The 17,495-nt window shown below is 35.5% G+C and overlaps 1 protein-coding gene across 4 annotated transcripts in view; it reads right to left on the bottom strand.

Annotated features, from left to right (window-relative positions):
- The window catches only part of DPYD (dihydropyrimidine dehydrogenase), a 641,531-nt gene that overhangs the window by 13,107 nt on the left and 610,929 nt on the right, over positions 1 to 17,495 (bottom strand). For all 4 annotated transcript variants that reach the window (XM_087930179.1, XM_087930180.1, XM_087930177.1 and 1 more), the window contains one exon: positions 11,931 to 12,074. In XM_087930179.1, coding sequence (XP_087786305.1) covers positions 11,931 to 12,074 — 144 coding nt within the window. The remainder of the gene's footprint in view (positions 1 to 11,930; positions 12,075 to 17,495) is intronic.

The following is a 17,495-nucleotide window of genomic DNA, read 5'->3' as shown; positions in this document are numbered from 1 at the left end:
TTATATTTTATGATCATTAATGTCCACAAAAAACAAACAAACCACTTTTACTTTCCTTCTTTCTTCTTTCAATTTTCTAAAGTTCTCAGTTATTCCAGCCAAGGGTCTATACCAAAAACATCAATCAATCCCACAGTCAGTCTTTCCTTGCTTTTTTCTTTATTCTGGTTCTGCTTTCACTTTCTAAGATTCTTACTTTGTTTCAATATTTCTTTAATGTTATATCCACAGAAGTTCATTCAGAAACAGGATGCTTTCCCTTTTGTTTGAGCTCAAGTTTTTGTCAAAAGGTGGCACTCTCCATTATACAAAGTCTTCCCCTTTTCCCCCTATATTTTTATTTAGGGTTTTTCGAACCTCAATATTCCAGCACAGTCCAGTCTCCAATTTGTAAACTTTATTATAAGTTAGACAGCATAGATTGTGGCCAGGAGGGCCTTTGCACAACTGCGGGTTGTGCACCATTACACCCTTTCCTGGATCAATGGTCCGTACTCACAGTCACTCATGCCCTAGTCACTTCCCGTCTTAATTATTGCAATGTGCTCTACATGGGGCTCCAGTTGGTGCAAAATACAATGGCCCGCATGGTTTTGTGCAGACCTGGTATGCACATGTGTCACCTCTCCTGCAGGAGCTGCATTGGTTGACGATTTGCTTCCGGGTGCTATTCAAGGTGCTAGTTGTCACCTTTAAAGCTCTTCATGACTTGAGACCGGGTTATCTGAGGGAACGTCTCTTGCCAGTCACATCTACCTGACTCATTAGAGCGGGGAGGCAGGGAATGTTGTGGGAGAATGTTTTAGGGAGGTACACCTGGTGGGACCCAGAAGAAGGGTCTTCTCCATGGTGACCACCACTCTCTGGAATATCATTCTCCCAGAGATTAGAATGGCCCCCACTCTAGCACTCTTTCGGAGGGCACTGAAGACCTGGTTTTGCTCATGGGCCTGGGAAACCCAGAATGGGATGGAGCCCATCAAATGGCTAGTATGATCTGCTGTCGTCAGGGTGGGGGTTGGGTGGGAATTGGGGGGGTGATTTTTTTACTTTTTTATTTTTTCCAGATTTTGTTCTATAGTAATTTATTATTTTTGTTAGTTTTTATTGTTTTTTATTTTTATTTTATTTTTTGTTTTAAATATGGTTTTACATTTTGTAAACTGCCTCGAGTCGCCATTGGTGAATAGGCAGCAATATAAATTAAATAAATATTAAATAAACAAACAACAAATCAATCAATATAATAAGGAAGTGCTTGTTAAAGTTTACTACATCTTGGGAGAGGAGAATAGGAAGGGAAATGACAACAGGCTGATCTGATTGATCTGAACTCAAATTTCTCATGTACATAAATTATCAGAAAGGTAATCCAATTCTACCATATTTGCTGGAAAATTTCAAGTTTTCTATTTGAAGCATAGTCCTGAACTGATGGAAATGTCTAATTGGAACTCTGGAGAGCAACAGCAATAGCACTTAGACTTATATACCGCTTTACAGTGCTTTACAGCCCTCTCTAAATAATTTACAGAGTCAGCCGATGATTCCACTCAATATTTTAAGGCAATAAAAATGGGCCTTACCTGTCTTGTTTCCCAGTCTTGTCTCATAATCCAAGAATTCCCACGTTAACAGGATGAGCTAAGAATATAGATTTTATTTGAACAAAGTGGTATAACAAGAACTACTTGAAAAATTTCTGGCAAATTTTACTACCCATTTTTCAGAGCTGTTCCCAAATTCTTCCTCTACAGAGGATATTACCCTGCAGTACACCAAAGTCCTTTAAAAGTGAAAAAAAGGGAAAAACAAGAGAGAAAGGAATTGTTCTATTGGTTTTATTGGTTGAAAATGGGTGAGGATAAGGGGACGGGGTGGGGGTTAATAATTTAAGCTTATGTAGATTTATATCACATGCCAGTTGTAGATCTTGCCAATCTATGCCTTGCAGGCCTCCAAGAAAATGTATTGTGAATTAACAGTGAACCAGATGTTTGGCTTGAAAGATATCAGTGTTGAAACAGGGAGAAGAAAAAAGAGATGTTCATCATAATATCAAAGTGGCAGGAGGAGAACTTACAGGATGAGCGATGATACTTGCTTTTGTTCTTTCAACTTCCACAGCTTATGACTGCAGCCAAATTAACTAGCAACATCATTTAGCATCATTCCAGGAATATTTTTGTGAGTAAAATACCACTCCTATTGGGATTTCTCCCCCCACCAACAAATGGCTCTAGAAGATGATCCTCCCCCAATGTCTTTTTTTTTTAAATTTCACCTCACAATTGCCAAAACGACCCACAGACTTCTGCATAGTGCAAGAGATAATGTAACCAAATGCTGCAGGAAATCTCACATCCCAGAGGTCTATTATACATCTTAGAAAATATGAAATTTACCAACAACCCAAGAAGGATGCTATGAGGATTCCACAAGCGAAAAAGTCTAAAGGAAATAGGTGAAGTAGCCCCAAGATATTAACTTTTAAATGCAGAGTTAAAATTCAATTCCCAGACAAGACCCCCTCCCTCATTCCCCCATTATTCTGATGTGGTTTACTAGCAAGGTTATTGTCTTGTTTTGTAACATTGTCAAATACTGTGAACCCAGGAGACCAGAGCATAAATTAAGAGGAGTCCTTTTATCCAAGCTACAACAGGATCCTTGTATTATATCTCCCGAAAGACATACTCAAAGGGAGCACACGTGTGCCTGAAAAGTCGTATTGTTCATTTTAAAATGAAAAGAGCTATTTTGGTGTGCAGCACAATATCTGGGAAAATGAAAGATTTGCAGATTAGATATGTCAGGCAGTTATTAATCAACAGCAATACAGAAATGGGGGAAGGCAAATTAGAAAAAAAGAGGGGAGGGGATAAATGCCTAACTGTAAGAAAGATGGATGGCACCTAAGTTACCACAGAAGAGGAAAAAGGAGGCCTGGTTTTCCTGAAGAATAATACACTTCGTGAAAAAGCCAAATAGATTCTGACACATTTGAGAACACGGAGATACATTAAAGCCATACAATGAAGTCAAATAATAAAATAAAAAAGTTCTTTTTTAATGCACTCATCTATCTGGAAAGCACCATGTTGAAAAGGATGGTATAATGAGAAAGAAGAAGGTAAAGGGGAAAAAAAAAACAAGTACAAAAGTCATTTCATAGGAAAAATACAAAGCAATAAAACATCTATAATGCTAACTTAATAAAGTAATGCACGTCATGCTTAGAAAACCATAAAACATGACAATTAATGCAGAAATAATCTGTGAAAATTGCATAGAAACAAAATGGCAGGATCCAAAATCTCTCTCTCTCCCTCCCTCCCTCTCTTTATCTTCCCACTCCAGTAATGGAACTCAATTTAAGAAGATCAATATGGAAGCCAGTGGAGTCTTCCTTTTGTGTATCAGGATTCTAACTCCTAAATTCAACGTATCCAAAGTTGGATTGAACTGTATTTGCAGTGTATTCAATAGAATTACTTTTAATGAAGAGTATATATGAGACCATGAAAATACCCATTCTAAAGTGGAATCACACATTATCATTGTCAGCATCATCATCTAGATTTAATGTGGTTTTTCACTTTGGTGGAGGCTAGGCAGTTGACAGAATATAATAAATACTTAAGGTTTTAATTATTAGTTAAAATGATTAAAAATATAAACAAAACCAAACAAGATACCCAAGATTAAAAATAGCCAATAAAACAAAGCATGACAAGAACCTCCTTTCCACTTTCTCCAACACAGGTCTGGAACTCAATCCAGATTTTAAGAAGGTTGGGGATACATAGGAGATACACCATCCATATCTCTGGAGGGATGCTTTTCCAGAAAGTGCAGCTGTGACTGATTCTGAGAAGAATGAGACACAAACAGAGATGGAAAGAGATAATGTTCGAGATAGAAAAAAACAGGGAGAAGTAGAATACTTTAAATTTTACTACGTAAATATTATTATGTTAGGTGACAATGATGTGTTCTAGTCCAAAGGAAGACAAATACTAGCCTTATGGGTCTACTTGTTTGTTTATGAGAAAATAAGTTTTAGCCACGAGAGATAGTAGCAAAGAAAGACTAGAATCAATTGTCTATAGCACCTATGAACAACTAGGAACCCATAAACCTTGTTGATCTACATTCTGCTTGCTCCCTGCTCTAGTCCAACGAGGAAGAAAATATGTGATAGCTAATGGAACAACTGACTAAATGTTTTATCCCACCAATCCCTTCCAAAATTCTCAGCTGCTTTATGCAAGCAAGAACCTGATCACATGCCTTGACATTCTGTTGGGCAAAACTTTGCATACATTTCAGAGCCTGCAGATATTCTTTCCTTTCTGATAAGTAACTCACATTTACTGCTGCCAATGTCCAAGTTGACCAAAAGTTTTAAACATTTCTCCTCTGTCTTTTTGTGTGATCCAACTACGGAATTTCTAAAATTCATTTCACACAGAAGTCACATACAATATTCAAACTGAGGGGTCCTTGGTGTTTTTCTAAGCTTGGTTATTTTCTTGCAGACATTTCATTACTCAGACTAAGAACATCATCAGTCCTAGTAAGAAAGGGGCGGGTGGGGGGTTGCTCTCAGTTTATATTCTAGTGTCATTCCCTGTCTGTGTTGGTGGGGGTACTGTTGGAGGTTGCCTGGTTGGACTGTTTACTGTTAGCTTGTTTGGCAGTTCCTTGATAGGGTTATTGTTTACTTGACTGTTGGTCTAATGTTAATCTTGGTATTAATCTATGCTCACCTGGGGATTGAATGCTTATGGGGAGGTGTTTTGGTCTTTTTGGTTTCCTTTTTGGATTGTTGATTGTCTCTTTTACACAATATGTAGATGTTGTTTATGACTAGTGGTCTATTGATGACTAATTTGTCAGAGTGTCGGGCTTCTAGAAATATCCTAGTGTTGTTTTTTTTAGAATAGAATTATTTATTGGCCAAATGTGATCAGACACACAAGGAATTTGTCTTGGTGCATATGCTCTCAGTGTAAAAAGAAAAGATACATTAGTCAAGAGTCAAGAATCATAAGGTACTTAATAATAGTCATAGGGTACAATAAGCAATCAAATCATACTAGGAAACAGTCAATATAAATCGTAAGGATACAAGTGACAAAGTTACAGTAATACAGTCATAAGTGGGAAGAGATGGGAGAAAGGAAGGATGGGAAGATTAATAGTAATAGTAATGCAGACTTACTAAATAGTTTGACAGTGTTGAGGGAATTATTGGTTTAGCAGAGTGATGGCGTTTGAGAAAAAACTGTTCTTGTGTCTAGTTGTTCTGGTGTTTCTTTAATTCAAAATAGTTTGTGTAAAACTAAATGTAACTTTTTATGATTATCCATGAGAACATTTCTTTTCATATCCTAAAATGAATTCAATTTGGACAAAGATAAAAAAAAATAGGATGCAAAGTTGAGACTGAAGCAACTGTAGGAATGGACTGACCTAGATTTAAAAGGGCACATAATACTGTGCTACTAAAATGAACAGAGTTGGGCCATATGATTCACCAATGAGAAGGTCATCTTTACAGAGAGTCTGGCAGATGAAAGGAATCAATGAACATTTTGGTGGATGGAATGACAGCATTATTAAACTGGCAAAGCAAGTTATACCGATCCTCAAGAGGGTTAAATGAAGTTATAAGACAAACAGCTTGGAAAACACAGAAAGGGGTGTGCAAAGAAATAAATAACTCTTATGAGGGAATGGAGAAGAAAAATACAAATAGGAGCTTATGAAACTAAGAAAACCAAAGTACACTCTAGATGTCATGAGAAATCAGATAATAAGGTAATAATATGAAGCGTGGTGACAAAGAATACTCCAGTGGAGAGTTTAATGTTGGCTAAGTGTTTATTGTTCACCAGTCAGGAATATAGGAAAAAGTGAAAAAGCACTTGCAGCTGTTTAAGGAGAATGTTCTAATGTTTGTCACCCTTCAGCAACTTCCAAGTAATTCTGAGGTGCATATTCAGGAGAAACAACATATGGACAAAAACCTGACATCATTCTATTACTCAGAATTATTTGGTGATAGTACAAAGAAAAGGGGGAAAAAAGGCTTGGGTTGATTACTGGGAATATTACTTGCCTGAAACACAAATTTATCTTGTTCACATCTGAAAAGAATGTGGGTTTCTATTGGTGTTTTGAAGTCTCACTGAATATGTGGCCAGGTCTGAAGGCAGGCCAGGATCAAGTTTGGAGCCCCTTCAGTATGAGAGAGCACTGCAGGGGTGTATTTTTTCCCAGAACACAGTGATAGTGGAGCTGGTACATCTTCCTCCCTCCCTCCCTCCCTCCCTGTACACACATTGTAACAGAATTATAGAGGAGGTGACAGAAAGACCATATGATCTTGGCAACTAATTGTAGAGCAACTGCAGACTGTATCGGTCCATTTGTCTACCTATCTTGGGGGGGGGGGGGCGGGGGAAAGGAGAGAGGGAGGAAGGGAGGGAGAAAGATGTGCAGTATAAAAGCCTGACTACCGGTTCCTTGGGAGTAGTAGAAACCCCTCCCCTCGGCAATCTTCCTTTGGCAAGATGCTTTAGTCCATCCCATAAGTCAATCTTAACAGTGAATCTGATCTTGATCCCTTTTAGTCACATTCAATCCTTCTATCAGTTTCCTAATGTCAATAGAAACCTGTCCAGCTTGATTTTGCTTGCTTATCTAGGTAGCTTGTAACTTCGACTAGCTCCATTTCATATCTGAAAACTGATAATCCTCCACTTATGAAAGAGATTGCATTTGGCAGAACAACAGCCATGATGGCCCCAAAGAATGATATTAAAGGCAATGGAGAAAAGTAGTTTATTTAAGAGAAAATAAAATCAAGAGGATATTTTGGAATGTTTGTAACTTATTCCATGAGTGAAGCAATCTGCACATTGACAGAATGCAGTAGGTGAGTATGAATCCGTTGTACAAATTTTCCATGTATTTGCCCAGAAAATAGAATACAAAGTGAAACAAAATTCATTCTTAAAAGGTACAGTATGTTCAGTAAAATGTTTTTTCTAAACACGCATTCTCTTCAATGCACTTGAAACAAATATTTTTTTTTCCTTTTTTCCTTTTAGTTGAGACCCATACTATGGCCAGCTGACACGTGCAGCTTATTTGGGGAGGCAGTGAAATTTGTAAACCTTGACTTCCTCAAGCATTTCTAACAGATATACAGCTCCTAACAATAACAATAAATAATATTGCACAAACTGAGTACAAAAATGGCATGATAAAATGGAACAAGAGTACATTGGAATATCTGCAAGAAATACCATTTGCTTGCAAGCAAGAATGCGTGGGACCACAATATAGACAAAGTAGAAGAAAATGAAGAAGTTAAAGTGCTCTGGGACTTTAGAATACAAACAGACAAGCACCTGCCACCTAACACCCAAGACTTAACAATTATTGATAAGAAAGGCAAAGAAGTCTGGAAAGTGAATATTTTCAGGCAATAGACTAGAAGAGAAATAACTGGAGAAAAAAAATCACAGAATGAAAAGAAGTAGAACAACTGTGGCAAAAGAAAACAAAGATGGTACCAATAATAATAGGTGACTTGGGTGCAATGCCAAAACATCTGGAGCACCATGTGAACACCATCAGCATTGACAAAATCACCACCAGTCAATTGCAAAAGGCACTTTTACTTGGAACAGCTTACATGCAGTGATGGTACCTTTAACATCATAAAATAATATCTGCATATCCCAGATTCTTGGAAAGGACTTGATAAGTGGCTAAAAATATAGTTTAGACATCTGGCACTCTGAATAACCAACAAAAACATAATAATTGTAAACATTTTCTTTGCAGTCCATTATATTAGAAACAATTTTGAGCTGGTATTTTTAAGTAGAACTCTCCAGTATTATTCATGTAGATTCTTTGCAACTGAAGGCAGTTTATTTAATGTATTTATTGCATTTATAAATTTCTCTCCTACCTATCAGGTGCCTAGGGCTATGTACAATAAAAACAATTAAAACTCACCATAAATCCAAGAAGCAAGGGAGCCAAAATCATTTAATATGCCTTCGAAACAATGTTAAATTAAGATAGTTTTGTTTCTTCGCAAAACAATATTGAAAAGTGAGTTTGGATTGACTTCATTTTTGGCCTGGGGGAAGCACTACAATCAGGATGCTGCTAATAAAAAGGCCCTGTTTTAAATAGCCATTAATCTAGCTCTCTAGGTGTTGGGGCACAAGTAGAACTATGGGTCAAAGGGGGGGGAGATTTCACTGGGCAATATATAAGATATGCATTAAAAAAGTCTTCTCTTTTGACTCCAAGGCTCAGTTCAACATATTTTTGAAATTATTTGTAGTGCACCATGACCTAAAGTTCTTAGAATGATTACAAAGGGAACAGAAAATAAAGCAGCCGAGTACAGCAATGCCTTTAAATACATTCTTATAGTTTCTAATGGTTCTAGGTGTGGCATTACACACAACTTTATGGTGATTCCATCTTTGGAGAACTGGTCACTAAGATGGCAAAACAATACTGATATAGAAGGATTTGTTCCTTTTTTATCCTGGAGCACTATAATCAACATGTGTGTAATTTTGATCGTCTCACTCGCAAAATAATATTAAAGAGCTGGACGGGCAACCAAGATGATTCATGGGCTAAAGACACTACTCTATAAGAAACATTATCATGTCTGGGATTTTTTTTTAGCCTGAAGTAAAGATCATATTGGTATATCAAAAGTACATAACAGGAAAAATGTGTACAACTGAAGGAATCTAAAATGGCAGGTAAAATGGTGTAAACCATTGCAAAATATACTATACATACATTGGGGAAAATTACAGTAAATAGATGGCTTTCATGGATTTGGGTATAATCATGTTTAGAAAACATTTGTTAAGAACAGAAAAAAAGGACTATGGAAAGAATGTTGTCCTGCCCATTATGCTATATGGAAGTAAGTGTTGGATCTGTCCTAAGAAACATAAAAAAATAAGCTGAACACAGTAGAAATAGGCGACTTAAGGAGTAATAAAATAAGAAGGAGGGTTTGATGAATGTGTATTGAATACAAAACTGAGTGATCAATATGAAAAAAAAGCATTGAGCTACTTTGGTTATGCAGAGAGGATGAATGAAAATTGCACCGTAAACAAATTTCTGAAGGAAAGAGTGAATGGATTAGGGGAAGGGGCAAAGAAAAGAAATAGAACCCACCAGAAAAAATTGGGGTTGGATGAAATTTGTGGAAATCTAAAAAATGGGGAACTGAGAAGTCTAAAGAACAAAGGGGAGCATATGACTCAGTGTGGGGATATGAAAACAAGAACACTTTTAGTGTTTTGCCTCTTACAGTATATTAGTGCTTATTGTCACTCACTAAAACCATATATTTTGAAACTTGGGACTGCTCCATACAGTTAAACTGTGAAATATGCTACAATTAGATGTGATGACAGATGATTTAAAATCAGGACAGAAAGCCAATTTAAGGTAATGGCTAAAGGCATGATTCACGCAGGCAATTGCCACTGACTCTAAGGTACACACAGAGAGACCCATAGGACTCCTACCTTGGGGACAAAGTCACTTGAATAATTTTGGACCATTCCCTCTCTCTGAACCCTAGGAAGAAGATAATGGCAAATCACTTCTGAAAATGTTGCCAAGAAAGTTGCAGGGACTATTTCAGGCAATCACCAAGAGTCAAGCCTGATGAAGTCACAGAAATAAAACAGAACCAGACACATTAAGGGAAAGATCTATGAATGCTTTTTAGTCTTGATGGCTATAATCTCTTTCTAGCCTCATAAGTGGTATAAATTAAATTCCAGATTCTGAGAACCAAAAATAGAAAAGGGCTATCATCTTCTTGTTCATATTTGTCATCTTCTTGGAAGTTTCTGGTTGGCATGGTGGATTAGGTAAGTTGTTCTACTGTCTCATTCAGTAGAACTCTTACATTTTTTTACAATGCTATTGTAGAAGTTCAGGTTCAGGATCACTTAATACACACAGTTAATAAAATAATTAGATTTTAAAATAATTCTTCACGAGGAACAACTTCAATCAATAGGTATTACAGTAATTTCTCTACCTTATCGTGGCTCAATTTTTAAGTGATGATGGAGATAGAAAGCATATTTATTCAGAAGAATATTGAGCATTGTAAAGTCAGTGTGCTGTAATAGTTAATGTATCACATTAGGACTGGGAAGAATGATGTTCAGATTTACCTTAGCAATGGAAGCTTACTCGGTGACTACGGGCCAATTTCTCTTAATCTAACCTGTTTTACAGGACTTGTAAAAAAGCAAGTGCAAATAAGCCATTTCGAACTCCTGAAGGAGAGATGGAATATAAATGTAAAAGAAAGTTGGAATGTTGGTGTTTTGAAACTATTTTCCTTGCTGTTTCATGGATTTCTTCTATTTTGGTTGTTATTTTATTGGGTTGATACTTGATTACAAATCAGCTCTTATTATTTTAAAATTATTATTCCTTTTTTTAAAAAAAATGTAATCTGTTTCTGCCCAATCTCTCCTTATAATTATTATTTCAAGAGACTATCTTTGTTCAAACTCTTGCTTACATGTTCATTTAATTGTTCAATTCTTTTTATAGCAAAAATGCAAAATATAAATGTAGTTGATTCTCTCTCTCTCTCTCTCTCTCTCTCTCTCTCTCTCTCTCTCCATTTGTCTTTATCTGATCTTTCACTTCTCCTCAATATCTTTTCTCAATTCTCAATTTCATCTGCCATGGCAAAGTTAGCCCTCAGTGAAACTGCAGGTGTTTTTCTCCCTGATGTTTTCATCAATATTTTTCCTGCAAGGAAAATAAAACTCTAAAACCCCTAAGGTGACAATGTCTTTGAAAGCACCAAGCCCTCTCAAAATAAATAAAGAACAATATTTGTGTGGTGTTTTCATGTGCAAAAAATGTTTTCATGTACACAGAGAGAAGACATGAAGATACAATGGTATCAGAAAACCATTGCTTGAAATAGCAATATTATGTAAATTACTAGCAGCTGAGAGAGGAAGTATAATGATACACAACCAGACATTGGTCATATGTCACTACTCCTTTTACAACACTGTAAAGTGTATAAGGGAAAAATGTCAAGGATCACACAACATGAAAAACCCAAGACTCACTTTCACAGGTCTATCTGAGGCCAACACACTATGCTTGTATATATTAATCTAGCTTTCCTGAAAATACAAAACCACACTACAGAGATATAGTTCATTTCAGCATAACTTTGATTTTTGTATTTTACTGCATGGTAGATATAAATAGCCTAATGCAAATATCAATTTCTAGTTATCTAAATAGTGGCCTAAACCACAGAAACAATGAATTTTAGTCATTTTACTCAATACATATCTACAAGTAGTCCTCAACTTGGGACCAGAATTGGAGCCAGAATTTTCACTGCTGGTAAAGTGGTTGTTAAATGAGTTCTGTTCAATTTAAAAAATATTTTGCCACAGTTCTTAAACAAATCACTGCAGTCGTTAAGCAAATCCAGCCCACCCCCATTGGTTTTGCCTGTCGGAAGCCAGTTGGGAAGGTGGCAATCACATGATCCTGGGACATTGCAACCGTTGTAAATATGAGGCAGTTGCCATGTACCCAAACTCTGATCTTACGACAGTGGGAATGCTGGGATGGATTGCAACTCTGAGGACCAGCCATAAGTCACCTTTTTCCCCCAGTTCTGCTGTAACTTTGCACAGTCACTAAATAAATGGGTCTAAGTCGAGGATTACATATATAAGATTATTGATATGCTAGTCACACACCCACAGAACAAAATACAATTATAAAAAACAAATGTAAAAACGTTGTTTGGAGAAGGCTGCTCTTCCTTTATGTGAAATTTCATTCATTCTTACCTTCACGGCCGGGATGGGCTTCTTTGGAACAAAACACTTTCTCTCAAGCTGGGAAAGGAGGCTGCTCTGTCCCTTTAGTTTCAGCTTATTTTCAGCTGTTATCTTCTTTCGTTGCTCAAGGTAGGGTCCAAAGCTGGGAAGTTTCTATAAGAAATAGGAGGCATGGAATTACTGCTGCAGTCCTGGCACCCTTCTGCAAACAAAGCTGAGATCCCTATCCAGGTTTTTAGTTGTAACATCAGGCATGTTATATTGAGGATTTGAAAGCTAAACCAATCTCTCCTTCTCTTTGTGCTTCAGGATTTTTTTTTTTAATCTGTTTTTAAAGAGCCGCATATATATTTTGCTAACTAATCAAATATCCACATTCCTTTTTAAAGTTTTTTTTTTTAATTGTAAATGCTGCATGTGGAGCTGGGTTTGAGAGAAAGGTAAGGCGATCTTGTTACATCTCACAAAAGCCTAGCTGATCGACATTTTGCACAGAGAGCTGTGCTACGAATGTATAGGGCTAGTCCTCCCACTTCACAAATTTAGCACTTAGGATAAAGGATTGTATCAAAGGTATTATGAGCAAGTTTCCACAATGCTAAGCTATATATTTTGACTGGACATTATACATACTTAATATATATTGCCAAATCTTATATTGTAATTCTTCCCATTGTTGTCTGTCATTTTTATAGCTCTTAGTTGACAAGAAGACATCCGTCATGGATCTCAGGCTAAAACATCAGAAGTATTAAGATGTACTACAGATACTGTGAAGAACTCAGGAGTATTAGGATGTACTACAAGCGCTGTAGAAAATCATGTGGTCAACAGAAGATAAAATCCAGCTTGAATGAGAACAAAGCAAGAAGATCTTAGAAATGGACATGAAAGGAAACTTGCTTTTATCCATGACTAAGCTGTTAAATGGGATGTTTGTTCCATTAATGGAAAAGGGAAGACTTTTGAACTGATGAAATGCTAACAACATTTCTAACAGCAGGTTAGAATGAAGTCAGAAGAAGGTATGATTAGATATTTACATATATATGAATTGAGAACAGATGAGAATAATGAGGCAAATGTATTCATCTGGGTCTTTCTGAAGTAACTTTTATTCTTAAACATTACACACCACACAATGATGAGGTACAAGCCATTCTTTTATAGCTGATTATAATACCCACACCAACAACACAGCAACTAAAAGATACTCTAGGTAATTAATTCCAAACAACTATAATTCCAAGTAAAGGACATCGATTTCATTTCTTAAACAGCAAACCATTCAAGGCACCTGATGGAATTTAAAAATTAGAACAGACAATGATGTCACAGTATTTGTCAAAAATGTTAAAGATCTATGTAAATTGAAAAAGCATAATATTTTTTTTAAAAAAAATTAGAACAGAATGCAAAATGTTCAAAATACAATAATGATAATGGTTAAAATTGTGTAACAATTAAAGGCCTGCTGAAAGAGGTGTTTTCATAGATTCCCTAAACACTGAAAGAGAGAGGGATCAATCACAACTCCAAAAGAAGTGAACAGAAACAAAGGTAGAGAAATCCAGCACTTGTATGCCAGCAGAAAGGATCTCTAACAGAAGAGGCACCTTTGAAAGGATTCTTTTGGTCTTAACAATTGGACAGATTCATTACAGGGGAAGCAGTCTCTTAAATTGTCAGGTCTTAAAGTTGTAATCCACAGATTAGAGCTTTAATATTCAGATAAATTTCCCCTGACCATTTCTATATTCCTTTCTTTTTGTCACCATGCTTCATTTATGTAATTTTGAAAAGATTTTCAATATATTATACTTTCCTAGTTTTAGCTACAAACCGAAGCACTACTGAGATTTTGTGTTATGACTGCTCATGGTAAAAATATAATAGAATATAGATTGGAAGATTTGGGGTGCAGGAAGCTGGAAAGTGTAACCATGTAAAAATGATCTTATAGAACAATATGTTTGTACATTTTACACAGTACATTTCAAAGTTGGAATCTCTGAAGTTGTACATTTATAAAATTCATGTATATATAAATAAATACTTGTACAATGAAAAATGACACATTTATTTTCATATTAGCAAGAAAATTAATTCAATGGATATAGAACTTGGAGAAAACCCATTTACTTAACATTTTACTTTTCCTTCTCCTTAGAGTCACTGGATTTGCCACAAAACTTTATAAATCATGCTCTTAGATTATTTTGACATGGCAGTTAGAGGGATATAGGATCTGTTACTATAATAGCAGTAAGTTCTATGCAAACTCTAGAAAGTGCTAATTTTATTCATTTCATTGTTTGACCTCACTGAACTTAATCTTTAGCCTGTGGGCTTACTTTCACATAATGCAGTAATGGAGAAGAATGCTAAATTTCAAATACTTTCAGAATGCTGATTCCAGTTTATGAACATGGCCAGTGCCCACAGATAATGACAATATGTCAACTGGATAAAGCCAGCTTCAACTCAGGAAGGTGATTATGATATTTGATCTATTAAATAATGTTATGAATCCAAACAAGTTGTTAGTGTTGGCTTCTTCCTTGAAAATGGAACATGTTATAGGAAAACCTATCTTCTTTTTCACTATCTAGAAATATTTAACTGAACTAAGCAAGCCAAGTTACATAACAATTTAACAGTCATTTAATGCAACTCACTATCACTTTCAGGATCAAACTTGGTGTTTCATATTAAATATAGATTTCTTGCACTGACAAGAAGCCTACAGTATATCTAATTCCTTTCTTCTCACCCAACAGTTCACACTGAAATTTACTTTTACTGTTTATTATTAATAATTTTGTGATAATCCAAGCTAAAACTGTATTTTGCCCACAGAGTGAGAAATGAAAGTGAGTTTATGCAAAATAATTCACATATCAATGCGTCTATTGAATGAGAATCAAGTGTTCTGAAACAAATTTCTACTGCTACCTGAATTCGGTTTAAACAACATCTCATCAATTTCTTAAAAAAGAAAAAGAAAAATAGAAAATAAAGTTTACGTAAGTGGAGAAATCCGAAAGAAGGAAAAATTCTATAAAATGTCCCATGCACCATACCACTATGCAATCTAAAAGCCGAGCATCGGTCTGATTTAGACAGATGTTGACAAAAAATAAGCTGTTTAGGAAGCAAAGTTTTTTCCAACAGTAATGAAGATAGGCAAGCAGCTCCTGTTATATCTGAAGTATATTTGAATAAGGGAACACTTAATTGTATCTAAGATTATCAGCAAATTACCAGCAGAATACTTGGTTTACGCCATTGAGCTGGAACAATCTGGAACCCTACAAATAAATTCATGAGTGAAAGTATCAGACCGCCTGAAATTATTTAAAATACAACCAATTGGAATGCAGTAGGGTAGGCTGATGTTATAGCAACAGCTATAAAAATATCTTCAAAAGTTCTGTAGGCTACTGGAATTCTACTATTATAAATCCTTGCTCCTTGAATTTCTCTTATCTAGTTACCTTGGCATTCTGGCTGTTTTACAGCTTACTGATTTATGTTGTGGTTCCTGTTTCTCTCACTTTATTCATGTGGTCTAGCTTTGATTTTCAGCCAGTTCACAGAGCATCCTGCCTTTGTTTGTCTAACTTCAGCAGGCATTAAGTAAAATGCAAACCACAGCGGAAGAGACCCTTAATTTTGAAATCTCTGTCACCTATTTCCATGCCTCCAAATATTTATTGCCTTTAGACTTTAAACAATTACTTTTGGATGTTTTATTACACTGCATTCAGCAACAGCTGCAGTCTAAATAAACAGGATAAATATCTTCAAAGACCATCTGATGTACTGGCAGCTATCAAAACAATTCAATTATATCTTCTTTTCAAAATGGATTAATCCTATTTTTAGGAAGGTACATGAAAAGCTAGTGCCAGCCTGCTTGGAACTTTATTGGAGAAAAAAAGTGGTTGGACAGACTGGTACCCTCAAAAACCTCTTAATGGTTGTATAATGTTATAAAACATCAGTATAGTATTTTTGTTATTATAAATAATATGTTTGTTGAGAGACAAAATGTAAGACATATGAAGTTTGGATATGCTGATCACAAAAGCAGGTAGAAGATAATAAGAGTACTTAAGGATCTTTTAATGCTCATCCTGCTGTATAAGAAATGGTTGTGCAAAGTAGATGAATCCCTTATTGCATATAGTGAAGTTATAGTCACTAGCAGAAGCAAGATCCGTATCAGGAAATTAATGGTCCATAGCTCAGCTTTGTTAACCAATATAGTATGTACAGTATGTGAACCTCTGTTATTCATTAGTATTCACAATACTTTTGATGAGAAGCTATCAGGATAGAGAAAGGTCAAATTTCAATAGCAAGAAGGTCATCTTCTTAGGATAACCTTCAGACCTCTAAGAAGGCATTTTTAGAATTGGAAGCCTTTGTATTCATTATTGTAACACTAACAGAAGTTGTATCATGTGAAACTATCCAACATCAAATGGGGTAGACCACTTCATCAATTTGGTGTAAGAACCATCCTACAGCATGACACTCATCTGTCTTTTCATCCAAAGGCAAATCTTTTGCACTACGCTTCCAACAAACAACCTTGTAAGTGAGGAACTGTGCAAATCTCCTGTAATAGTTTGATTTTTGTTTTAGTATTTCTCAAGGGTTTCATTCACTGATGAATTTGTCCGCACTGGATAAGTTAAATCCTGTTCATTTAAAGATAGCTGTATCTATCAGTAGAGCTGTTTCTATCAAGATATAAAAAGCATTAGACTGTCAATAGAAAACTCACAACATAATGAATCAACAATGAAACATTAAGCCAGCAAAGCTTTAAGGTGAATAAGTTGGTTCTGGTTATAATTTATTCACAGATCAATCTAAATTCAATTGAGCATATTATGAACTAGGGATTGGCTACCTAATAGAGATAGCTGAGCAATACCTTAATTTTCAAATTACTGTAATTTCTTATATGTCTGCCCTCCAATATTTATTATATTAAAAGAAGAGGACAATAATATGACCAATACTAGAGTTTACTACTATTCTGATATAAAATAACAAACTGAAGAAATCTTGCTCTGAGTACACAAATACTAAATATTATTAACATTATCAACATTTATTAATTATATACATTATCACAAATATATACACCAAAATATTTCTGTGCAGTAGTCTGTATGTCTATATTTGTATATAAAAGGAACAGAGACATGCAATAAGCATATTGTATCAAGGACTATTGCAGATTCCAAAAGGAAAGAAAATACAATTCCAAGCAGTAGCATATATTAAGAATATTTGTGATATTTCCTTTTCTTTACCTCCTAATACTAACTTCTATGGCTTGAACATACGCCAGATAACCTTTTGAAAAAAAGAATGCTATTGGCATCTTTAAACATTTGCCCTTTTTGTTGTTTTAAATAATAGTCATTCAGTGCATAGAATCAGTTCTTCCGCCTGATCTTCTGAAATGTCACAGCTTAAAAAACAGGTGTTCCCACATTGCTTTCTTTGTTTTTTGTTTTTATTCCTTTCAGGAAATACTTTTACAAAAATAGT

This window comes from Pseudonaja textilis, chromosome 3 (assembly GCF_049901715.1).
Source record: "Pseudonaja textilis isolate UNSWEBS1 chromosome 3, rPseTex1.2, whole genome shotgun sequence".
NCBI lineage: Eukaryota > Metazoa > Chordata > Lepidosauria > Squamata > Elapidae > Pseudonaja > Pseudonaja textilis.
Note: the sequence above shows the minus strand (reverse complement) of the source record. Positions and strands in the feature narration are given on the sequence as shown.